The 25,559-nt window shown below is 55.0% G+C and overlaps 2 protein-coding genes across 5 annotated transcripts in view; one reads left to right on the plus strand and one right to left on the minus strand.

Annotated features, from left to right (window-relative positions):
* Positions 1-427: 427 nt before the first annotated feature.
* SPACA9 (sperm acrosome associated 9) lies at positions 428-11,535 on the minus strand. 2 transcript variants are annotated; one of them, XM_070378776.1, is made up of 5 exons: positions 11,400-11,523; positions 8,650-8,842; positions 4,939-5,114; positions 2,088-2,290; positions 428-1,356 (listed from the first exon to the last, which is right to left on the minus strand). In XM_070378776.1, the coding sequence occupies exons 3-5, from the start codon at positions 5,083-5,085 to the stop codon at positions 1,032-1,034; spliced, it is 675 nt and encodes a 224-aa protein (XP_070234877.1). In that variant the 5' UTR covers positions 5,086-5,114; positions 8,650-8,842; positions 11,400-11,523; the 3' UTR covers positions 428-1,031. The 2 variants fall into 2 exon arrangements, with proteins under 2 accessions (XP_070234877.1, XP_070234876.1); XM_070378775.1 differs by lacking the exon at positions 8,650-8,842 and having other exon boundaries at positions 11,400-11,535.
* Positions 11,536-11,672: 137 nt separating this feature from the next.
* The window catches only part of AK8 (adenylate kinase 8), a 138,983-nt gene continuing 125,096 nt past the window's right edge, over positions 11,673-25,559 (plus strand). The window contains exons 1-3 of one of the 3 annotated variants that reach the window (XM_005902740.3): positions 11,673-12,363; positions 15,277-15,361; positions 22,353-22,402. In XM_005902740.3, the coding sequence (XP_005902802.2) occupies positions 12,223-12,363; positions 15,277-15,361; positions 22,353-22,402 (276 nt within the window). In that variant the 5' untranslated portion in view covers positions 11,673-12,222. The remainder of the gene's footprint in view (positions 12,364-15,276; positions 15,362-22,352; positions 22,403-25,559) is intronic. The other 2 variants (XM_070378772.1, XM_070378774.1) reach the window with 2 other exon arrangements.

Below are 25,559 nucleotides of genomic sequence, written 5' to 3' on the forward strand. Positions count from 1 at the left end.
CGGCTCGCCTCTGCCCAGCCGCCCTGGAAATCGGTGTGCTCTGCCTGGTAGAATGGAGGAAGCAGCTCCTTTGGGACGAGACTTTGAGGTGGCACTTTTAAATTTTGTCTGGAAAATTTAGATGTTCTTGTCTGAGTAGGCCTCTAACTCTGCAGAGAGTTACTGGGCTGGCCTGCTGCGGGCCTCTGACCTGAGCCTCTAGGGAGCAGACCCCACGTGGGGCAGGTGTGTCCCCTGCACACGGGCAGCTTAGCCAGCAGTTCTGCTCGTGGGGCTCCTGCCCAGCATCCTTGGGTGTCTCGGGGTGAGTGTCAGGAAAGCCGGCCAGGCAGAGAGGTGCCAGAACACGTTTTTATTCTTGACTGTCGCCCCCAAGGAAGCAAGAGTACAGAAGCTAAGTCGCCCCCTGTGAAGGGAAAACCAACAGTGAGACAGCACCTCTGGCAGGCTCAGCGCCGACGCCACAGTCCCAGCGTCTGGGCTGCCGTTAGGTCATGAGGACCAGGTGACCGTCCTCCTGCAGGAGCCACACTGGCAGTTCTTCCGGCTTCTCTCCGTCTCTCTCTCGAGGGAAGGAGAGGCTGGGCGGCCTGTTCCCCTTTGGTTCAGAGACCTGACCCCACTGAGCATCCTCAGGCTGGAGCAGCTCTGTCCCGTGGCCAGAAGGGAGCTGCGCATTCTCCTCTGGCTGGGCCTGGGTGGGAGGGTCAGGGCCCCAGCCCTTCTGGGGGCCCACCCTCCTCCCCTGAACCCACCAGCAGCAACGTAAGTGGGGGTGCTCCTCCTGGGCACAGGGCCTGACACTCGGAGGCGAAGGAAGGTTAGAGATTAAAGCGCTAGAGGGAAAGAGTTTAGGCCGTCCATGGGGTGGCTCCCTGGGGATTAGTAAGTGGCGAAGATGGTGAGCACCAGTAGAGATGGATCGACTGGTGGAAACCAGGCTTAGTTACAGGCTGCCCCGCGGGATGGGATGGGAGGGAACGCGGTGGGGTCGGGCAGGGCTGGGGTCGGGCGGGTCCCCCAGCTCCCAACTACAGTTTCCCACCAGGTGGTCTCCAGGGTGGTTTTGAACTTCCTTGGTCTTTCCCCCCAGGTTTGGGGATGTTCTGTATCAGTTGCCCACAATTTTGTTTCCGAAGCTGGGGCTGGGTGCCGGAGGCCTGGGGAGCGTGCGCGGTGGCCCGCGTGGCTGCCTGGGGCTCACTCACTTGCTGCAGCGCTTTGCGGGGCAGCTTCTCCGAGTGGGCGACCCACTCTTTCATCAGGTCTAGGATGATGGGGATGAGGCTGACCACACCTCCGTAGTGGTTCCGGGCCTCGTCACAGCTGAGGTGGTTCACCACGTCGTGGGGGTATCTGCAGGGCGGTGGGAAGGGCTGGGTAAGCCCTGCTCCGGGGACTGGTGTGCCGGGCAGGGTTTTTTCTTAAGGTTGCCCCTGTTGCACAAAACCCCTTGGGGAGGTTTTAGAGCTGTGCACCTGCCAGCCCAGGCTCTCCATGCCAGGCATGGTGGTGGCTCAGCAGGTTTGGGGCCCCAGACCCCCCAGGGTTCCCGTGTGAAGGGTGGGAGCGGAGAACCCCTGGCCTGTGGTTGGCAGAGAGCTGGGCAGGGGCCGAGGAAACCTGCTGTCATCGCCCCAGGCCCACGGCGTACCCTTTGACTCTGCTCACTCTTAGACCTAAATGGCTTGCTCTGGAATCTGGTACTCTGTGCTGTGGATCGATCCCCCAGGGCTCAGAATGAGGGAACCCAGTAGCTAACGCCCATGGGATCGGGCTCCTGATGTCCCACTTTGTGGGCTCCTGAGAACAACTGCTCTGTGAGCCCTGCTTCTGGCCTGGTGCTGCCTCCAGCCAGAGGGTTTGCATTCTGCTAGGTCTGGGCCTCAGAGTCCTTCATTTTCAGTAAATGATTTGTCAGGTCAGAGTTGCTCCGGTGAACCAAGGGGCCTAGGATTTCCCAGCTGGGGACCCCTGGACAGTAGCCCCGGGACTCACTTCCTCCAGGCCCGGTCCTCTCCCGTCCCCGCCCTGGCCCCTCCCACATGCATGTGCGGAGACCCCTGATGGGACCAGGAGGGTCTTACTTGGCTCGCAGGCTGCTCAGGTCATTGCTTTGGCTCACGAGGGTCTTGCATTTCTCGAGGAGGTTGTTGGTGACGGGGGTGCCAGCGTGCAGGGCCTCGAAGTGCTGGCAGAGCTTGCTGAGCTCCGAGCAGATGTCCAGGAACATGAGCAGGATGCGCCTGTCTGTGGAGTTGCTGCAGTGGTGCTCCATGTAGCTCTGCACCTGAACGGGCCCGCGGGGCGTGAGTGCCCAGGGCCCCCGAGCACCCACCCTGGTCCTCCCGCCCTCCCGGGTCACAGGGGACAGGCCCCCGATGTGTGGGGCCGTCAGGTCTGCAGGCCTGTAGACTGTGAATGTCATGAAGTGTCACGGGCCCCGTGCAGAAGGCTCCGTGGGTCCCGTCTCGCTCAGTCCTCGCCTGAATGCCGCCCTCTGGGTCCCCTTTTTCAGGCCTCATTTTATAGATGAATACAAGGCTCAGAGAGGTGAAATACCTGCCCAGGTACCACTGCAGTGGTGAAGCTGAGTCACCCTAGCTCCAGGGCTCTGAGCCCAGACCTCTCACCAGACCCAGGCAGCTGAGCCAACACCTGAAGTCCAGGGGGCTGGTCCCTGACTCTTGATGCCGAGGTCCCACCCACTTTGAGAATGCTGGGCTGGGCCACTCAGTCCACGGAGCAAACTAGAATCTCTTGCAGTCTTGTCCTATGTTTCCAGGGGGCAGAGAAAGGAGGGACAGGTCAGTAAGTAGAGCTGGGAAAACAGTGGCCCGAATGAGGAAAGAAATGTAGCCTCGGCCTCAGGCCACAGACAAAACCAACTCCAGGAGAATGGAGTACTTGATCACTAAAAACAGGGACTTCCCTGGTGGTCCAGTGGCTAAGACTCTGCTCCCAGTGCAGAAGGCCCAGGTTCCATCCCGGTCAGGGACCTAGACCCACATTCCCAACCAAGAGTTCAGGTGCTGCAACTAAAGACCCCGCGTGCTACAACTAAGACCCACGTAAATAAATTGAGCCAAGTAAAAATCAATATAAAAAATACTAAAAACAAACTAAAGCTCCAGAGGGAAGTTCTTCATCACCGACTCGACGTACATGAGTTTGAGCAGGCTCTGGGAGTTGGTGATGGACAGGGAGGCCTGGCATGCTGCAGTCCATGGGGTCGCAAAGAGTCGGACACGACTGAGCGACTGAACTGAACTGAAGTTTTTCTTAAGCCACAAAAGAGGCTAAGGACAGTGATGCAGCTGATCTAATTTCAACTCATTTCCCTGGAGACCCTGGGGGCCTTTCTAGCTCAGGACATTCCACATCCGGACACCCAGTCAGTCTGGGTCTGAGATCCACGTGGGCACAGGAGGAGGGGGCTCCAGTCTGGGCAGGATTAACTGACGCATTCCATGTGGTCCTGCCCTCAGTAATCTGTTGGAAGGGGGTGTTTTCCACCTCCTCCGGTTCCCAGAAAATTCTAAGTCTAAACCTGGGTTTTGCTGCCGCTCCCAGCTGCCTTCTTGTCGCTAGGGGATGTCTTTCCCCAACGACCTCAAATGGTCCTTCCCAAGGACAACAGCTTTGTGTGGGGCAAGAGGCTTTTGACACCCACAGTCTGCCTACACACCACGCACACCTGCCCCAGGATCCCGGGTAGGGAGGAGCCTGCACTGTGGCGTAGCTACAACAGAGCGGTGTCACTGGGCTACCGGGGGACACTGCACGCAGGGTGCGGGGCAGGCGGTCACCTTCCCATACCCCGGGCCAGGAAGGGCAGGGGCAGGGTGGAGAGTCAACCCAGGTGGGGCCGTTATTTACCAGAAGCCTTGTTGAGCCTAAAGGCAAGAAGGAGCACGCTGGGGTCACAAAGCCCCGATGGGGATTCTGAGCAGAGGCGGGGCGTCTCAGGTGCTCCTTCCTGATACTGAACACCTGTCCACGCCCGTGGAAGGCTGAGCCTTTGAGGGACGGGCTGACGGTGCAGCCGGTTCACTTTGAACAGTTCAGAGGGAAGAGGGTGTGTATAAACATGGCTAAATAGTAAACAAACTGGCCTAACTAGGTGAAGGTTATATGGGTATTTTTCTGCAGGGTTTTAAAATTTCAAGTTAAACTGGGAGAAATTTTTTAAAAAATTTAAAGTTTTTTTTTGGAGGATACTGGTGGGCCAGGGTTGTTCTCTGTGGCCCCGTGTGCTTCTCCTAAGCAGTTCTGAGTCTGGTCCCCACTCCCTAGCAGGTGGCATCTCTTCAGTGGGAGAGAGACCCATCTAGAGCTGTGCTTCTCAGGCACCTGGCTTCCTGGAAGGCTGCTTCAGTCTTGAGGCCTCCACGTTTGGCAGGGCAAACTTGGACGGCAGCTCACACAAAGAGGAGACTCCGGTTAAATGAAATCATTTGCAAACGTGACTTAGCAATGTGCTTGGTGGGTCATAGTTTCTGAACCCCAGGGGAATCCAGTGGCTGGGACCATGTACATCTATCTGTTCACCACACATCCCTGTCCTGAGCCCCAGGGCCTGGGATGAAGGACGCTGCCAGATGCTGGGGGCGTGGGTTTGCAGATGATCTCGTGAAATCTGCCTAACAGCCCTGGGAGGTGCGTGCTGCTCTTTCTACATTTTTAGTTGAAACCGGCCGGAGGTCACAGAGGTGGCATGTGGCAGAGCCAGGACTTAACCCCCGGCCAGTGGTGTCTCCAGCCCCTGCTTTCAGCCGCTTTCTCACGTAGTTGGTGAGGGAATGAGTGCCTGGCTTCCACAGTTAGGATCTGAGACCTGATCCCTGCACCCACACGCTGGCCCTCTCTGGGTCTTGGTTTCCCCAACTTTTCCAGCAAGGGGTTGAGGCCTGGCCCCGCCTGCCCGCGAGCGCCTACCTGCCCGATGCTGGAGATGGGCCGGATCTTGTCGTGGGCGTTCTCCCTGCAGTGCTCCAGGGCCCCGATGAAGGTGAATTGCTGCTGCTGGAAGATCTTGTACTTCTGCTCCACGCTCCGCAGGGACTCTTTTACTTCATTCATCATTCTACCTGCTCACTGGGACGCGGAGGAGCCTGTGCGGAGGAAGAGGAAAGTCCTGAGGTCCCAGGGCACTGAGCAGCTTCCCACAGCCCTGGGAGCGGAGACAGTCTTCATCCCCATATTGCAGAGAGGGAGGCGAGGCCCTGGGAGGCTGTGCACCTGCTCAAGAACCTGGCTGGCTGTCTGCGACACAACCAGACTTGACTCAAACCCAACCCGAGCCCCATTACCCTCCAGGGACACAGTCTTTGCCGCGAACAAGACTTCCTTCCCTTAACTGTAGACAAGAGTTTCTCCAGGCCTCAGTTCCTCCAGATGTGGGTGTCTATCACACACACACACACACACACACACACACTCTGGGACACAGTCCAGGCCTCAGTTTCTCCAGATTGTGGGTGTCTATCACTCACACACACACACACACACACACACACACACACTCTGGGACACAGTCCAGGCCTCAGTTTCTCCAGATTGTGGGTGTCTATCACACACACACATACACACACACTCTGGGACACAGTCCAGGCCTCAGTTTCTCCAGATTGTGGGTGTCTATCACACACACACACACACACACACACACACTCTGGGACACAGTCCAGGCCTCAGTTTCTCCAGATTGTGGGTGTCTATCACACACACACACACACACACACTCTGGGACACAGTCCAGGCCTCAGTTTCTCCAGATTGTGGGTGTCTATCACACACACACACACACACACACACACACACACACACACACACACACACACACACACACACACACACTCTGGGACACAGTCCAGGCCTCAGTTTCTCCAGATTGTGGGTGTCTATCACACACACACACACACACACACACACACACACACACACACACACACACACACACACACACACACACACACACACACACACACACACACACACACACACACACACACACACACACTCTGGGACACAGTCCAGGCCTCAGTTTCTCCAGATTGTGGGTGTCTATCTCACACACACACTCCAGGACACACACACACACTCTGGGACACAGTCCGGGCCTCAGTTTCTCCAGATTGTGGGTGTCTATCACACACACATGACCTCCCATGGGTCACAGCATGTAAAATCTGTTTCATCAGCTGGGACCCAACTGCTTTAAAACATCTGCCACTCTACAGTTGGTAGGAAAGTCTAGGGATTCTTTTCAAGCTAAGCAGGGGGAGGTCGGCACCGGGACCCTCTCGACTTGTCTGAGGAGGTGCGGTTACCAGCTCTGGGCTTGGAGCAGGAGCCCTGAGCTCGGGTTTGCCAGTCCCCGGGGCAGGCCTGGCACTGGCTCCTTCTCCTGGCCCCGCCATGCTGTTTGCAGGGAGGAACCAGGTTGGAAACACTGATGCTATGGGGAGCACGCTCGTGGACTGTCCCCGGTGTGATCTGGGAGGTCCACAGTGCGTCCCAAGCTGCTTCTGAGTGGAAATGGCAGTGGGTTCTGCCCTCCATGACATCACAGTGTTACTGAGCACGTGCCCAGTGCCCAGGGTCGTAGGTTTATGGAATGTTAGGGCTGGAAGGCACCTCAGAAGGTCAACTCCCCTTAACTTCCAGGGGAAGCTGAGACCCTGGGTCTCTCAGCAAGCTTGTGCCTGAGACACCCTAGGTCCTGGGTTTCCTGAGGTCTCACCACCAGCATCCTCGAAGGTGCCACAGCCGCTGTCCCTGCACCACGAGGCCCCGGCACACAGGGAGCCCAGGCTCAGCTTCACAGAGACAAGGCCCCAGCGAGATGCTGCAAGTAGAAGGGGCCAGAACGTGGGGGGCAGGGGCGCTGAGGAAGGGAAGGATGCATTCTAGGCATGCCACCAGGTCCCAGGTGGGGAGGAGGCTTGGTTTCTGCTGGGCCCCCTCAGCATCCTGAGCACAGCAGGATGGGAATGACGAAGTCTATGATGAGGAGATGGCATCGGGGATGCGAGGACAGTAGACCGTCGGGTGGCCTCCACGACACGGCGGGAGGGGTGAATCCCTGAGCTGGGGAGGGCAGGGGACAGGAAGCCGGGGCGCTGCTGCCACTGTCAAGGGGCTGCGCCAGGAAGGGGCCCTACCGTTGTGCCCCACCAGCCAGGGTGGCGGCCCTGCAGACGTCATGGGGCCCTTTTGGCAGCACCATCCTGGGCCAGCCCTGGGAGCCAGAGCCCGTGTTTGCCAGCAGGACAGCGCAGCGCCACTGGGGTCAGGCCTGACCCAGGGCCACGCGGGGCAGGGCCTCCTTCCACTCAACTTTCTCCTGGTTCTGCTGAAGCTAACCCTAACCCAAGCCAGGCGGGGAGTGGGGTTGGGGGATGCTGCGGGGCCCATGGTTGGACACCTGTCATAGCCAGCCAAGGCCCCACCCCAGCCCTGCCTGCAGGCGGGACAGACGGTCAAGCTGGCTGCAGTGCCCGTGGAGGCAGGCCTACCAGGACCTGGCCTGGGGCGAGGAGAGTGAGGTACACACCTGGGTGCAAAAGGTCAGGGGGTGCTAGGAACTCAGCAATCCAGATAGGTAAAAGCAAGCATGACGTGCGCCCCCCCCCCCCGCTGCCCCCCCGCAAAAAAAAAGCTGCAGGGGCTGCCGATGGCTCTGCCTCCTGGGGGAGGGAAGGTCTGAAAAGAAGGCAGGCTTTGGAGAGGAGGGTGGGCAGGCAGGCGGGCAGAGGAGGTGGGGCCCTGGGCAGAGGGTGGAGGCTGTGGGCAGGCCGAGGTTGAGGCCCCACGTGAGGGCAGAGCTGTGAGGGCAACCACGGAAGCTTCTAGCCCAGGAGGTGCAGAGCACCTGAGGCGGTCATTCATTCATGTTGAAGCGCCTGCCAGGGGTCAGACACCTGCAGGGTGCTGGACTGGGCACACAGTGTTCAGCCAAACAGACAAGACTCCTACCCTGGAGGGACGTCAGGAGTGGGAGGCAGACAATGAGTGAACAGATTAAGGACAAAAGAAAGTGGGGGGATGGGTGGGGGTGGCCAGAAGGGCTACGTGGCCTGCAGGTGGGGTGGAGGCGGGCAGGTACAGGGGAGGCCGAACTGGAGCTGAGCTTCAGCCTTCACCGAGATCCCGGGTGGCTCGCCCCAATCCTCCTAGTAACAGCCGGCTACTCAGCGAGGCTCTAGGTAAACCCTAGGTAAACAAGCCTCATCTCAGATGCTCACCACAGCCCCTTGAATGAGGTACCACGGTTATTCCCACAGGACAGACGACAGAGCTGAGGTCTGGCAGCTGGTGAGCAAACCCAGATGTCCCACTCAGTTCTGCCGATTTCACTGAGCCTGAGATCTTTACTTGGTTACCTCCGCTCTTCCCCCCACCTCAGTGAGGGTCCACTGAGAGAAACACACCAGATACCAGACTGACTGAGGCTGGAGGTAGGTAGGTGGGTGGGTGAGGTGTGGACACCCAGGGCCTGCACTACCCGGATCCAGTGCCTCGCTCCCACTTGTGTGAGGCTGTTCCCTGCTGCCCCATCCCAGAGCAACGAGGACTAGCATTCAGTGTACCCTGCTCTCTGCCGCCGTCCTGAGCTTGCCAAGTTCTTCAGGGATACAGCCCTACCTTGGCTGGTGGCCCCAAGAGCCCCTGAGAGCAAAACCGACTTGGTTCTTGATCCTATTGACTTGTGACATGCACGCCAGGGATGTCGTGAGGGGAGCTGTAACAAGCTATCCAAAGCGGCTGTCCCTTGAACAAGAGTCACTGCAGTCAAATTAGTCTAGATGAAAGGCAGTGGGTGCAGGCACTTCTCGATCTGGGGGAGGAGGAAGGAAAAAGTGATTACCCACTAGATTTTCAGCTTTAATTGATTTGTATTTTTCCAGGCTGTTAAAGAAGATTAAATCGTGCTATGAAAAGTGCCTAGGGCTTAAAATAAATGAGGAGAAAGGCAAGTCACTTCAGAAATGTCCAGGAAGCAAGCTGAACCTCCCCAGTGCAAATCACAGGCCTGGTGGTGGTGCTCTTTGTTCGGAGGGAGGCTGCTTCCTTCTCTTCCTCAGCTGTCTCTGCAGTTGGATTTGACTTGACAAGCCTACCAAGGTGTGCGTGCTTTGAGGAGGCAGTTCTGAGGGGAGAGAGCCCTTTTCCCTTAGAGGCCATGTCTCTGGGCTGTGGCTGCTGGAAAGGCTTTGGCTAGGAGTCAGGAAGCTGAGTTCCAGGCTGGCTCTTTGTTGTTGTTCGTTTGCTCAGTTATGTCTGACTCTCTGACCCCACGGACTGCAGCACACCAGGCTTCCATGTCCTTCACTATCTCCTGGAGTTTGCTTAAACTCACGTCCACTGAGTTGATGACACCATCCAACCATCAATCCTCTGTCGCCCCTTCTCCTTCAATCTTTCCCAGCATCAGGGTCTTTTCCAGTGAGTTGGCTCTTCACATCAGGTGGCCAAAGTACTGGAGCTTCAGCATCAGTCCTTCCAATGAATATGCATTGGAAGGCTGGCTCTACCTTGGATTTATGAGTGACCTCGGCCTAGAATTTCCCCCTTTCTGGGCCTTGGTTCAGTTCAGTCGCTCAGTCGTGTCCAACTCTTTGCAACCCCATGGACTGCAGCATGCCAGGCCTCCCTGTCCATCATCAACTCCCAGAGTTTACCCAAACTCATGTCCGTCGAGTCGGCAATGCCATCCAACCATCTTATCCTCTGTCATCCCCTTCTCTTCCTGCCCTCAATCTTTCCCAGCATCAGGGTCTTTTCAAATGAGTCAGCTCTTCGCATCAGGTGGCCAAAGTATTGGAGTTTCAACTTCAACATCAGTCCTTCCAATGAACACCCAGGACTGATCTCCTTTAGAATGGACTGGTTGGATCTCCTTGCAGTCCAAGGGACTCTCAAGAGTCTTTTCCAACACCACAGTTCAAAAGCATCAATTCTTCGGCCCTTAGCTTTCTTTATCGTCCAACTCACATCCATACATGACTACTGGAAAAACCATAGCCTTGACTAGACAGACCTTTGTTGGCAAAGTAACATCTCTGCTTTTTAATATGCTGTCTAGGTTAATCATAACTTTCCTTCTAAGGAGTAAGCGTCTTTTAATTTCATGGCTGCAGTCACCATCTTCAGTGATTTTGGAGCCCAGAAAAAATAAAGTCAGCCACTGTTTCCCCATCTATTTGCCATGAAGTGATGGGACCGGATGCCATCTTAGTTTTCTGAGTGTTGAGCTAAAGCTCAACTTCTCTCTCCTCTTTCACTTTCATCAAGAGGCTTTTGATGCCATGATCTTAGTTTTCTGAATGTTGAGCTAAAGCCAACTTTTTCACACTCCTCTTTCACTTTCATCAAGAGGCTCTTTAGTTCTTCACTTTCTGCCATAGGGGTGGTGTCATCTGCATATCTGAGGTTATTGATATTTCTCCTGGCAATCTTGATTCCAGCTTGTGCTTCCTCCAGCCCAGTGCTTCTCATGATATACTCTGCATATAAGTTAAATAAGCAGGGTGACGATATACAGCCTTGACATACTCCTTTTCCTACTTGGAACCAGTCTGTTGTTCCATGTCCAGTTCTAACTGTTGCTTCCTGACCTGCATACAGATTTCTCAAGAGCCTCAGTTTATCCATTTGTAAAATGAGGGAGTTTGTATTAGAAGCTCCTCAAGGGCTCTTCTGATTCATTCTAATGCTCTGTGATTGACAACTGATGAGGAAAGAGACCCAGAGAGGGGAAATGGCTCAGCCAACAACTTTGCACCATTCTGAGCCTCCAATTTCTCATCTGTAAAATGGAATGAAGGTACTTATTTCTCAGGGTTGGTGCAAAGATTCAGTGACATAATATCTCTAAGAGTAGCAGCTATGCATTGTGCATTCACCACACATCAGTTACTAGTACTTCTGATACATTAGCTCATGGAATCTTCCATAATCCCCACTTCATTAGGGAGGGAACTGAGGCCCAGGGCAGGCTGGCAAGTTAGTTGAGAGTGGAGTCAGGATTTGAACTCTGCGCAGTCTGCATTGACTATGCCATACTCCCTCTCCATAACATTCACAGACCCCATAGTTTTGTTGAGAGTACAGCTCAAAAACGGGCAGCTCCTCCTGAGAAGAGCAACTGGACAAGAGCTAGAGCTTCCATTTCAGTGCTGTGGTCGCTACCAGGCGTTCCACCCCCCGCCCCCCGCCCCTCACCCGGGATGAACACGATTCGCAGACCTCCATCCCCCCATCGCGTCCCACCCCATCGGTCTCTTGGGTCATCGGCAGCAGCGGCGGCCCCCCTCCATTCTCCAACATCATCCCCCTCGTCCCCCAGTTTCCAAATCCAGGGCTTGGGTGGCCCTCCCCAGGCCTGCTTTAACCTTGGTTGTCCTAGAGCGGCCTTCACTCAACGGAGCGCCCTGAAGCCGGAGAGTCTCCGCGGTGTCTGGGGCCCCAGAAGGGCGGGGAGGCCCTTCCCGGGGCTTGGGAGGAGGGGTGGGTGGGGTGGGGGAGAGCAGGGGTGAGAAGGGGCGGGGCCGCGGGCCTGATTGTTACCGCCGCTGCCATAGCAATCGGGTCACGTGGCAGCCCCGCCCACGCCGCAGGAACTGCCCGCTGGGCCCGGGGTCGAGGGATACAGCAGTCCCTCCTTTTTCAAACACCCTGCCCCACATCGCCGGGAGTTGGTGACGGACAGGGAAGGCCTGGGGTGCGGCAGCCCATGGGGGTCGCAAAGAGTCGCACACGACTGAGCGCCTGAACTGAACGGCCCATCTACCCCAGCGTCTTCCTTTTAAAGACGGGGAAACTGAGGCCCAGTGAGCGGAGCTGGAGTGGCTCAAGGAGCACCGAACGCCTGGGCCAGGGCGCCTTGGCGGAAACAGAAGTAGGATCCGCCTCCCGCCTCTCCCGGGCCGATGTGCCCTCGGGATACTGTGGGGTGTCTCAGCACAGGAGGGGGCCCTCTGAGCCAGGAGACCGCAGCAGGAGGAGACTTGGGGTTCCCCGCTGAGGCGCGCAGAGTTGGGGGACGAGGCCGGAGCTGGGGAGCACTTCCTTCATGCGGCTGAGGAGACCCGGAGCCAGACCCGGCGCCAGCCTCGCCCCGGAGGAGGGGGGGGGCGGTGCGAGAGCAACGCGTGCTGATGACGGAGCGGCGTGGCGCCCCTGGCAACGGCGGTCCCTAGGGAGCGGCGCCTGCTGATGACGCGAGGCCCTAGCGACAGCGGTCCCCAGGGAGCGGCCGCGCTGCGAGGCAGCATGGACGCGACCACCGCCCCTCATCGCATTCCCCCGCAAATGCCCCAGTATGGGGAGGCGAACCACATCTTCGAGTTGATGCAGGTGACCCGGGCAGCCCTGTCCCATCGCGACACCAGGCGGTGGCCGGGGACCGTCTTGGCGGCGGTCCGGCTGCGCGCTGGCGACCCTACATGTGGGAGGGGTGACGTCTGTTAGCCACGAGGCCGCCCGACTTGGGGTGTCCGACACGACTGTGTCATCGTACCCCCAAGGAACCCCTCGACCGAAAGATGCTCCTTGACCATACTCGGCTGGTCCTGGAGGGAGGAAAAGGGGGCAGGCCCTCCCGGCCGTGACTGGACCCTTGCTCCGACCCAGTCAGGTCGATGATCTGGAAGAGGTTCCTTCCTTTTTCTTAGTTCCCTTGTCTGTGAAACACCAGGTTGCAAGAGGTGGTTTCCAAGGGACTCATCGTGTGCTGACCATTCCCAGGCTGGCTGCGGTCTTGTGTCTGAGCTGGGGAGTGTCTGAGTTGAAGGTGGCCTCTCCATCCTCTGAGAAAGGCCACCTCCTGGGACAGCAGCCGTGTGGTGTGGAAGGCAGTTTTTCCCACCCGGCCCTTTCTCCTCAGAGCCAAGAGTTCAGGGAAGCTTCCAAGCCCTCACCCTGAGTTCCCGACCTGACTGACCCACTGCCTGTGTGACCTGAGGCAAAGCCACTCCCCAGCCTGTTCTCCAGGTTTCCCTTCTGCATCTTGGATTGGTGGTTTAGTCGCTAAGTTGTATCTGACTCTTGCGACCCCATGGACTGTAGCCCGCCAGGGTCCTCTCTCCATGGGATTTTCCAGGCAAGAATACTGGAGTGGATTGCCATTTCCTTCTCCAGGGGATCTTCCCCACCGAGGCATCCTGGGGAAGTGAAAGCTTTCAGGAGCTGGACTGGAGGATCTCTCAGCCACTCAGAGGTTCTGAGGGCCAGAGGGAAGCTGGAGCATTTGTCTGCTCCTCCAGGTAGACCCCGATCCCCAGAGGCACCTCCTCAGTGATGCCTGTGGCTGTTTGAGCGTCTGACAGCTCAGAGCAGAGCTCAGAGTAAGAAACCCGTGTCTCTCTCTCTCCTGCGAACATAGGCTTCCTTTGGAAAGCGTTCACTGATAGAGGGCGCACAAGAGATTTCTAAGACCGAGTGGCCTAAGTAGAGGAGATGGCTAGCTGAGTCCTAAGTCCTCAGTGGTGGCAGGCAGTACACAGGCAAGTCCTAGGGGCACCCTGGTCTGCTCTTAGGGAATCTGGTGTCCCTCATAGCAGTTGTTGGAAGGAGTAGCCTGAGGAAGCTTTTAGTCCATTATTTCCAGTCCTTAGTAATTTCTGTGCTCCCTACATGGTTTTTCATCATTTTCATTTTTTAGCATTTTTATTTTAAAATGATTTTGGACCCACCGGAAGTTACACAAGTAGCAAAGAATTCTAGTGTATCCTTCCGCCAGCTTCCCCCGGTAGTAAAATCTAACCTAAGGGTAGTTCATTGTCAAAACCAGCAAACTGACAGGGGCACAATACTATTAACTAGACTACAGACCTTATTTGAATCTCATCCATTTTTACCAGCACTCTTTTTTTTTTTTTCGTATGAATCTACGAAATTTGGGGCTTCCCGGATGGCTTAGTGGTAGAGAATCCACCTGCCAGTGCAGGAGCCACAGGAGATGCAGGTTCAGTCCGTGGGTGGGGAAGATCCTCTGGAGAAGGAAATAGCAACCCACTCCAGTATCCTTGCCTGGAAAATTCCATGGACGGAGGAGCCTGGCGGGCTGCAGTCCATGGAGTTGCAAAGACTCGGTTGCGACTGAGTCACTGAGCTTGAGCACACGCACACACCACACAGTGAAATTTTATCACAGGTATAGATTCATGTAACCAACAGCATATTTCCATTTTAACTTCATTTCTTTAAATCAGCCCACTCAAAAAAAATTAACTTATTTTACCTCATCCTAAGGTTTGATGTACTGATTTTTTCTAATACACATTAGATTTACAACTGTGTAAAAGTGAATTTTAGAATATTCATCTGTGAGCTATCTAGAATCATCTCACACGGTCTCACCAGCGCCATAGCACCATGGATCGTGTCCAGCTGTGTCTTAATAGGTGTAGAAGCTGAGGCCCAGAGAGGGGAAGGGACTGGTGGGATGCAGAGCGGGGCTGGGCCTTCTCGCCGTTCAGTGCTGTTTCTGCTGTGCTGTTCTCCGTCTGCCCGCAAAGGGCTGCAGCCCCTGCCTGCCTGTCCCTAGGGCAGAAGGCTGCTCCTTCGTGCACTGGCGCTGCTCTCAGCCACCTGGTTCATTTCTGTGCCTTTTGTTCTAGAACCATGGAAGCTGCTTTACTTTAGAATTAAGTGGCCAGACAATCCCAGGACTCTTTAGATACCTGGCTAGTACATACTCTGTCCCACACTGGACAGACACAGGTAGCAGCAATGGCCATGTCACCCGGCACACGTTCTGTGTGGGGCCCCTTCTGTGGTCGTGCTGGGCACTGAGATGTGGGTGAGGCAATAAAGGGGATGCGTAGGGGCTACAGGAGCGTGCCACAGGATTGACCTAATGAACGTCATGGGGAGAAGTGTTTCATGCTGAGGGAGCAGCATCTACAATGGCTCTGAGGGGTGGATGGGTGCCCTGCAGGAGAGGGGTGGAGAGAAGGCTGGTCTGGGGGGGGCCACAAAGGAGCTGAGGGGCAAGGACCCCAGGACTACTTGCTCTGAGTCAAGGGCGCTTCCCTCCAGCTCCACCTCCTTCCAGGTGCCCCCACCCCCAGCAAAACCCATGTGGCCCTTCCCTCATACCTCTGCTCCCAGGGACCAAGGCAGACACCCATTAGGGTGGGAGGCAGGGAAGAGATCAGGTCCCATAACTGGTATCCATAGTGATGCCAGGTTGCTTGGCCACCGGAGCCTGGGGCCTTGGGTGCCCATGTAGCGTCAACCCCCTGAGTGTCTGCCCTGTGCCCACAGAACATGCTGGAGCAGCTCCTGATCCACCAGCCCAAGGACCCCATCCCGTTCATGATTGATCATTTGCAACGAGACAACGATTATGGTGAGCACCAGAGTGGGCCTCCCCCTCCCCCAGTTCCCAGCTGTCCCTCCCCTCCGCCTCCTGGGAACCACTCTGCCCTCCCTGTGCCTAAAATAAAAGGGAGGTCAGAGCAGGGGTGGGGACAGGTTTTGACCACTTGGGGAGGTGGTTAATTGAAAAAAATGCCTTAATTTCTTCTGGAGCACAACTCATACAAATGCTCTTGCCAAGTGATTAAAATGAAAACCTCCAAATGGCCCACGGAATCAATTATTAATGCTTTGGCACGCCCCAGCTGATGTCGCCTGTTGGGTTTAAGCTCTGTGATCACTCCACTTGTCAGGTGTAAGTGTGGCTTCTGGTCTACCCAGACAGGCTGCGCTCGGCTCTTCCTGATGGTCTTGTTACGGGCTCCTGTTAATGAGTTCCAGAGCTCCCCCCAAACCTCGCCTGAGTGAATGCAGGCCAGCCAGACCCAAGGCGGGCACCCGGGACAGGGAGGAGGGAGAGGAGGCGCTCTGTCCTGTGGTCGATTTGCCGAGCGGAGGAGCGTGGCCGCCCCTCGTGAGCTGTCAGGGAGGCCCAGAGCTTTGATGTTTCTTTCACTGGAGCATTAACTGCTTTGAAGGCACTCCCGGCGCAGCAGTGAAATGAGTGGTGCAGCTGAGAGGGACAGAGGCCTGAGATGCCCGTGGCGGGGTGCAGAGGCTTCACATGAGAAAGAAAGCGAAGTAGTTTTTCAAAAACTGGTGAGAGAGGAGACTCGGAGCAAACGGGTTGCCAGGCAGCCCTGGCCTCTTCTGGGGGCCTGCCCTCGGGTCCTGGGCGGGCCCAGCCTGTGAGAATGAGGCGCTGTTTCAGAGGCCCGAGCAGGAAAGCGCGATGTGGCCTGGAGCACCCCACACTGTCCTTCCCTGAGCCTCCAGGGAGGCAGAAGCGCACGTCTACACTGGGTGTGAGCTGCCGAGGTGCCCCAGGTGGAGACCGAGCCGGGGTGGCGGGGCTGGGGGTTGATCCGCTCTGCCCCGCGGGGACTCTTCTAAGGGGCCTCGGTTACCTGGTCCTCTGGTTGGTGTGGGAGGGAGGGAGGCTCCGCTGCTCTGTGGGGGTGAGAAGCCCCCTTGTTTCCTTGCGGTCCTGCTGCAGACCCCCGCTCGCCGCCCCTGCCTTACCAAGTGGCCTCTGTTATGTGGAGGAGGGTGTTCCTGCAGCCTTACCCCCCACCCCGCCCCCATGCCGTTTGGATCTGGGGTTGCTAAGCTGTGTTACTGAGGGATGCAGGGGGTACTTCTGCCCGTGTTCCCCTATCATGCCACCCCCCAGCCCCGTGGAATCAATAAAGCAAAGCACACTCAAAAGAAGGTAAAAGGCCAAATAAAGCTCAGTTTCCTCTGTAAAATGGGCATGTCTGATCGCTGAGATGGAGGCAGCCAAGCCCCAGCCTGGTCCCTGGTGGTGTCAGCGGAAGGGACGCCGAGGCCTGGAGGCTCCCGCTGGGCTTCAGGTGGTGCCGTGCAAGTGTCCACTTGCACGAAGCCTGGTGAGAGTTTTCCGGGCTAAAACTTGAGAAAAGGATGCTTTGAACTCGGAGTTGGGTTGTGGTGGCACTCCCTACTTCCGGCTTGAAGAGTTCTGTTTAGGGGTGTGTGTGCCACGCTGTGTGCCCCTGCCGCCAGCCTCACAGCTTCGCCAGCCTCCCCGCCAGAACTTCAGCCTGACATCCAAGGTTACCACTCGTCTTTACGCTTTTGTCTTGCTCCTCTCTGTGCAGTTATGACTTTCAGTGTCGAACTGACTACTTCGCCAGAATCTTGAAGTCTAGACATCACCTTTCTGTTTTAGCCACGATGCAGTTGTCGTCAGCTGGGCGCTCATCTCAGGTGCTGGCCGTCCCGTGCCCTGGGCCGCCCCTCCCCACCCCCTCAGCATCCCTTCCATTTATCTGCAGGCTGCCCTCCGCAGAGCCCTTCCTCCTTTCTCCATGTGACACCGCTCTGTCCCTCTCCAGTGGGGTGAAGAATTCAGACCCTCTTCGTTCAGCTCGAGCTGGGGATGGGGGGCTCCTGGCTGTCCTCCCCGACACCTGAAGTCTTAGGCTTTGGGCCCAGACACTGTCTCAGCAATTCGAGTCATTGGATCCCAGGAACCACAGGTTGGAGGGGTCGACTTGTTCCCACAGCCCTCCACCCCCACTCCCTGGCCTTGGGCTGGCAGCTCAGAGGGACGCTGGCACATCTTCGCCCTTTGGCTCAAGTCCCACCACTTATGTAAAGAGAGGGCATGTGTCCCTCCCATGCCCAGGCCTCCACCTCCAGGTGAAGCAAAGATGCGGGAGAAGGAGGGGAGGACGAGGAAGATGGGAGAGGACCACGCTTCTGGGATTTCTCTAGGAGAAGGGAAGCCAGAGTTTCACCCATTCTCGTGGTTCTAGAGGAGGACCGGGGCCTGGGAAGGCCCCCTGGTGTCCAGCGAGCGTTCCTGTGGCCCTGAGCTAGTGGGCCAGTCGGCCTCGCCTTCTCCCGGCGTACAGTGGCCTGTGTCACCCGCAGCCAGGCACTCAACCCCCTGCCTCCTCGGCTTGCGTGTTGGGTGGGTGGGGGTTCCCTGTGATGCGCGGTGACATGGCCAGTGGCCAGTGTAGAAGGAAAGAAGCCTCTGGGCTCCTGGAGCTGAGTGTGCTCGTGAGGGGATGGGGGAGCCGTTGACACAGGGCTGGCAGCCCCTTCGCTGCGAGAAAAGCAGATTTAGTACAAAGTGAGCATTTACAGTAGCCCTGGGCAATATTAAAGCAGGCGATGGTGTATATAATGGTGTGTTTCGTTTTTTATCAAACGTTTGTCCAAGAAAGCTGTGTATTAGAGCTCCAATACCTAAGGGTTTTCTTGTGAATTTTAAATCATGCTCCTAGTTAAACCTCAAAAGGCTCTGTGGATGGAAAGGTTTTTTGATTTCCTTTGAAGTGGGTTGAAGAAGTTGATTACTCTTGGCAGTCAAGCAGCCTTTTATGACACTGTTTATAAATAATTACTCATGAGCAGGGCTGAAGTTTCAAGGTGTTAGATTTTAAGAAACTGAAATTAATCACATAAATGTGTGCGAGAAATTAGGTGGAGAGAAAGGCCGTGTGAATGTTCCCCTTTTAAAATATTTTCGGAGATGTGTACAATTTGGGTGCCACTTACAGGAGCCCGGAAGGCGGGCTGGGGTTGGGGGGGGCCTTCCCCAGCAGTTGTGGAGCCTTGTAACTTTGTCAAAATGAGCGTACGACTTGGGAGTCCGCTTGTTCCCAAAACGCCGTTGTCAAGGTGCAGTCCCCCTTCTCCTCGGTCCCTCGGACCCTGAGCCCTGTTGGGTCCACCCCAAGTTCTAGGGTGCTACGGCAGAGGCCTGGGGTTACAGCCCTGGAGGGGCATCAGGGTGGTGGGCACAAAGGCCAGACCCACAGTCCACCACTCCCTTCCTCTGGCTTTGGCAAGAGGGCATTCTCCCCATTGTCCAAGCAAGCTCTTTGCTCTAATGCCAGGCCCACCACCCTTGACCCCCACTCCTCGCTGCCCTAATGCTGTGCCTCCCCTCGGCCTCCCCTGGCACCCCAGTTCCAATCTGCCCTGATCAGGTGTTCCCAAAGCCACCTGGTTTCCAGACTCACCCACCTTTCACTGCTTCTGTCCTCTGGTTGGGGCACTCGGGAAGGCCTTGGCTGGGTTCCAAGGCCAGAGAGAGGCTGGGCCATACAGCCCCATCCTGGCTCCCAGCCCCGCAGCTGAACGTGCTTTGCCTGCCCTGGGCCTGCGTCCTGAGCTTCACCGCCCCATGGAGCCCAGACTCTGGACGCGCTCCGGGAGGTGCTCTCCCTGGCGGCCTGTAGGGCCCATGGGTGGCTGTGGCTGGGTGGTGCTGGGGCAGCCCCCGTGGGCCCTGTGTGTGAACGGCATTCTGGGCTCAGGCTACTGGGCCGGGTGTCCAGGGCGGCAGGGCTGTCCCCCCCATGCCCTTCGGTGACTGCCCTTGGGGGCTGGCTCCTGTGGGTGGCCCTGGGCCTGGCTCCTGCCAGGGTGGGATTCTCTGAGCCATGCTGGCCTGTGAATAAACCCGCCTCTACACGACTCAGCCCCGTCTGCATCCCGTGGCTCGCACCCAAGAGTGCCGACTGGCAGAAGGTGCCTTTGCAAGGAGGTGCGAATGGTGGTGACAAAGGCGACCACACCCTCAGCGGCCACAGAGGGACAGCTGAGGAGGAGGCCATCGGAGGCCCTGCTATGTGCTTGGCTACTTGCGGTTCTAGCTGCTGGAGCGGAGGGTGAGACGTGGTCCCTGCAGCCAGGACATCCTCTCCACTGCTCAGCCGGGGGGACGGGACTTAGCACGGCAGCAGCACCCTTCAGTCAGGAGAATCCCGGGGGAGGAACCCAGTGGGGCTGGGGGCTGAATGGAGGGGGGTGAAGAGGACACCCCTGTTGAGGAGGTGACAGGTGACAAGGTAGGAAGATGGGAAGAGCGTCGTCAGAACGAGGAAGTCCAAGATGAAGGGAGAGGCTTGCCCAGGGCTCCTGGGTAACCTGGATCCCCGGTGAGGGTGGCTCTTAGGGTGCCCAGGGCACATCCCAGCTCCTGCAGAGGTCAGGCCCCTCAACAGGGGTCCACGGGGACTTAAGGGGGCACAGGGCCCCCCTTGGCCAGAAGAACCCTGGCAGCTGTGGAGGGCGGGAGGCCCACCAGCCGAGTGTGGCTTGGAGGGGAGGGGGTGTGCTGGGGTTTGCTGGGCTGGAGCATGGTCACGAGTCCGGCAGCAGGCACCCTCCTGTCCTTCATCCCTGATTGCATTGCCCACCTGGGATCCAGGCTCCCAAGGAGCAGGTTACCTACGTTTCACACCGTGGGGCCAACGGACCAGGTTTAGAAACGAGGGCCGCAGCAGTGTTTGTTCTAAAGCCATCAGCTGGGGACACGCAGGAATCCAGCAGCAGCGCTGACATGTGTGGGCCTCATTCGTGGTCCTCGGAGAGACTGCTCCCTTGCAGAGACCGGGCAGAGGCCCCGCTCCCTCCCAGGTCTGTGCCGAAGCAATCACCTCGCCCACCTGGTGTGGGCCGCTGGGCTTTTCCCAGCAGTACTCAGCCCCGTGCAACTTTGGATGAGGTGCTCAATGAGTGTTTATGGAGTGAATCGGTGAATTACCTTGAACTTGCCCTCAACATTTTCCCTGAAAATGAGAAAGGGCTGTGGAGTTGGGGCAAAAGTCTCTTCAAACCCAAGCAGCCTGGCTGGGTACTGGTGTGCTGATCATGAGTTCAGGGGCCACACGGACCCTCCAGTTCCTTCTCCGTGTCCACTCTCAAACTAGGAGGTCTCCGCATGGATGCGGCTCCTTCTCGAAGGCCTGGCAGGAACGGGCCTTGCAGGTTGCTGTGCACACCTGTTCACCTGTCCCTAGGGGTGGGACGGGGCCAGGCCGACAGGCGGAGCCAGAGGCCAGCTTCCGCCCTCCTTCCTCCCGGGTGCTGACGCCTCTCGCTCGCTCCCCGCAGTTCGGGGACGGGTGACATCATCAGTGCGGCACCCGGGGAGGAACCAGCTTGGACTCACCTGTCCACACACCATATCTTCTTGGCCTTGTTTTGACCCACGCGCACACCTTCCAGCCCTCTTCTTTAGACGCTGGGTTTTCCCTTCTTTCCCAATGGCCAGTACCTACTCCCTAGTCCAGTAGTTTCTTTAGACGCTGGGTTTTCCCTCTTTTCCAATGGCCAGTGCCTACTCCCTAGTCCAGTAGTTTCTTTAGATGCTGGGTTTTCCCTCTTTTCCAATGGCCAGTACCTACTCCCTAGTCCAGTAGTTTCTTTAGATGCTGGGTTTTCCCTCTTTTCCAATGGCCAGTACCTACTCCCTAGTCCAGTAGTTTCTTTAGATGCTGGGTTTTCCCTCTTTTCCAATGGCCAGTACCTACTCCCTAGTCCAGTAGTTTCTTTAGACGCTGGGTTTCCCTCTTTTCCAATGGCCAGTGCCTACTCCCTAGTCCAGTAGTTTCTTTAGACGCTGGGTTTCCCTCTTTTCCAATGGCCAGTGCCTACTCCCTAGTCCAGTAGTTTCTTTAGACGCTGGTTTTCCCTCTTTTCCAATGGCCAGTGCCTACTCCCTAGTCCAGTAGTTTCTTTAGACGCTGAGTTTCCCTCTTTTCCAATGGCCAGTACCTACTCCCTAGTCCAGTAGTTTCTTTAGACGCTGGTTTTCCCTCTTTTCCAATGGCCAGTGCCTACTCCCTAGTCCAGTAGTTCCTTTAGACGCTGGTTTTCCCTCTTTTCCAATGGCCAGTGCCTACTCCCTAGTCCAGTAGTTTCTTTAGACGCTGGGTTTCCCTCTTTTCCAATGGCCAGTGCCTACTCCCTAGTCCAGTACTGTCTTAGAGCTTCTGCAGGCCAGGAACCTTCCAGAGCCAGGAGTGCCACCGTGAAGCCAGCGGTATCCATTTGCATAGAAATAATTTGAAAACAAAGCCTTTCCTATCTGGGGTTTTATAAATCTGGCTCATACACTCCAGGCTTTTCCCCATTATTTCCTTCTGTAACATGATGGGGAATACAACTTGCTAAATAAAAAGGCATAAATATTAAAAAAAAAAAAAACCCACCTTTGAAGGTCGATTTACATAAAATACAGCTTTATTTGAGAACGTGTCCCTGAGACAAAGTCCCTGTTTAAAATGCTTTATGGTGTTTGAAATCCCAATTGTTCTGGATATTTATTAGTTCGGCAAACAAGTTACCGTGTCCACGTCCCCTTGGAGACAGAAGAATAAACCATCTCAGTGATCACTTACCTCTCTAAACACAGGATACGTTCTATGGTGGGAGCGTCTCAGAACCGCTGGGTTATAAACGACCGCATCACTCCCAGAAAATGAAATCTGGGGAGGAGAGAAATAAATATACCCAGAGCTCTGCAGACATGGGAGGTGTTTTTTTGTTGTTGTTGTCATACTGAACAGTGACATTCAAATCTCTTTATTCCACAGTGCCGAAGATTGTAATATTAGGTCCACCTGCCTCGGGGAAAACAACCATAGTAAGTGTATCATATTAACTGTGGTTATACGGTAATATCTCGTTTATCCTGCAAAGCTGGACTGAGGCTGCACCTCAGTGAATTTTCAACATAACTGAGACTCCTTTCATCTCTTCTCTCTCCTGCTTCCTAACTTATTTTCTCATTACAAGAGGCAGCATGTGTTTGTAGTAGAAAACCTAGAAAATACAAGAAACAGAAACAGGGTTCCCCAATCGCACAGTGATGAGCGTTCTTTGAACACGTGAGATATGCCTGCTGGGGTATTCTCATGACTACGTATCCACCATCTGGGCACACCCTTCGTTCCACCCTCAGGATACGTTTCCAGAAGGAGAAGGGCTGGGCCAAACAGCACACACGTTTGATATAGACACACAGCACAGACTTTTGGTCTAGAACCTTTGGGTTCACCAGTAAAATTTTAATCATGCAGTGTTTCAACCACTGAGAAAAGCAGAGAAATGGCACCAGAGAGACTCATGTACCCAGTTCCCAGATTTTACAGGAACTTGTCGTTTTGCCACATCTGCCATGATTTTCTCTCCATTTCAAAGACAGTAGAGCTTTCAAGACACAGCAGATGCCTCATCCCACTTCACTTCCCCTTCCTGTGTGTCCCCCGTTAGAGACAGCCTCTGTGCTGACGCGGAAACTTCGCTCCCTGTGCGGTTTTAACCTTTCACCTCCTTTGTTAAGTGCCAAGAAACGTCTTCAAATTATAACCATCTGAGAGGGAACTCTTTCTGTTCTTTAAAAAAGCCTGGTTAGTGAACACCAGGTACCATAAGTTAATGATAAACAACAAAGTCCTGCTGTGCAGGACAAGGGACTGTATTCAATGTCTTGCAATGACCTGAAATGGAAAAGGGGCTTCCCTGGTGGCTCAGACAGTAAAGAATCTGCCTGCAATCCTGGAGACCCAGGTTCACCGACTTAATGGATGTGAGTTTGAGCAAACTCCAGAGAGAGTGCAGGACAGGCAAGCCTGGCATGCTGTGGTCTGTGAGAGGCACAGAGAGCCAGACATGACTTAGCAACCGAGCAACAATAATGGCAAAGACTGAAAGAATCTTACGCGTGTCTGAGTCACTTCGCTGTACACCAGAAATGAACACAACATTGTAAGTCAACTGTGTACTTCAATGAAAACACCAAAACACCAGGCGACTCTGGAAGCCTATGTCATCGCTGCCAGCACTCCTCCTGGGCGCACAGGCTGTTTCTCTGACCGGCGGGCACCTTGTTTTATTCTGAAAAGGAATCAAGATGGCTGGTCTTACATAAAGCCACCTGCAGCTACCCTGCTTTTGGAGTGAGACTCACCAGCTCTTCAGTTTATCTGTCATCTGTCCGTCTGTCCATCCATTCACCCATCTGTCTATCTCTGTAGATTTTCTCCTTGTTCCCTCAGGACCAGGCTGTCCGCTTTCACGCTCTCTGAATCTTCCCTCCCAGTCTCCGTTTCCCTGCGAGACACCATGGACCCCAGGCCTGGACCTGGCAGCCACCAGCACTAGCTGGTGTTTCGACCCCACTTCTTTCAGCAGATCCATAGTCCCTGCCCCCGTCCGCTGTGTGGAACGCAAAGAATCTAATTTTACAGGAAGATGATAATGGTAAAATCCCAGCAGGCTGCTTCCTGATCTTGTCACTGACACCTCCCAGCATGAGGAGCAGAGAGATTAAGGTTCATACCTGCCCCGGGGGACCCCCAGGTCCTTCTGAACCATCCTGATGCTGAAATAGTCATCAGTATAATCTTGGCATTAAGAACATTTGGTTGTATGGTTAGTCTTTACAATGTAGTCTTCCCTGGAGGAGTATACAGAGTGGTCATTGGTGAACTGGACATTGACTTGGCCTGGACATGCGTCTCCCAACCTTTAAGAAAAGATGAACTTGGAGTGTGTCGTGACCTCTATTTAGGGCCTGTCCCCTTGTTTCCTGGTTTAAACTTTCGAGTTAAGAACTCATGGTCCAGAGAGCTTGAAAAGGCAGGAAAGATGGGCTTGATAAAGGAAGAAATGGTATGGACCTAACAGAAGCAGAAGATATTAAGAAGAGGTGGCAAGAATACACAGAAGAACTGTACAAAAAAGATCTTCACGACCAAGATAATCACGATGGTGTGATCATTCACCTAGAGCCAGACATCCTGGAATGTGAAGTCAAATGGGCCTTAGGAAGCATCACTATGAACAAAGTTAGTGGAGGTGATGGAATTCCAGTTGAGCTATTTCAGATCCTGAAGGATGATGCTGTGAAAGTGCAGCACTCAATATGCCAGCAAATTTGGAAAACTCAAACAGTGGCTTCAGGACTGGAAAAGGTCAGTTTTCATTCCAATCCCAAAGAAAGGCAATGCCAAGGAATGCTCAAATACCGCACAATTGCACTCATCTCACATGCTAGTAAAGTGATGCTCAAAATTCTCCAAGCCAGGCTTCAGCAATACGTGAACCGTGAAATTCCTGATGTTCAAGCTGGTTTTAGAAAAGGCAGAGGAACCAGAGATCAAATGGCCAACATCTGCTGGATCATGGAAAAAGCAAGAGAGTTCCAGAAAAACATCTATTTCTACTTTATTGACTATGCCAAAGCCTTTGACTGTGTGGATCATAATAAACTGTGGAAAATTCTTCAACAGATGGGAATACCAGACCATCTGACCTGCCTCTTGAGAAACCTATATGCAGGTCAGGAAGCATCAGTTAGAACTGGACATGGAACAACAGACTGGTTCCAAATAGGAAAAGGAGTATGTCAAGGCTGTATATTGTCACCCTGCTTATTTAACTTATATGCAGAGTATATCATGAGAAACACTGGGCTGGAAGAAGCACAAGCTGGAATCAAGATTGCCAGGAGAAATATCAATAACCTCAGATATACAGATGACACCACCCTTATGGCAGAAAGTGAAGAGGAACTAAAAAGCCTCTTGATGAAAGTGAAAGTAGAGAGTGAAAAAGTTGGCTTAAAGCTCAACATTCAGAAAACTAAGATCATGGCATCTGGTCCCATCACTTCATGGGAAATAGATGGGGAAACAGTGGAAACTGTCAGATTTTATTTTCTTGAGCTCCAAAATCACTGCAGATGGTGATTGCAGCCATGAAATTAAAAGACGCTTACTCCTTGGAAGGAAAGTTAT

Source organism: Bos mutus, chromosome 11 (genome assembly GCF_027580195.1).
Source record: "Bos mutus isolate GX-2022 chromosome 11, NWIPB_WYAK_1.1, whole genome shotgun sequence".
NCBI classification, from domain to species: domain Eukaryota; kingdom Metazoa; phylum Chordata; class Mammalia; order Artiodactyla; family Bovidae; genus Bos; species Bos mutus.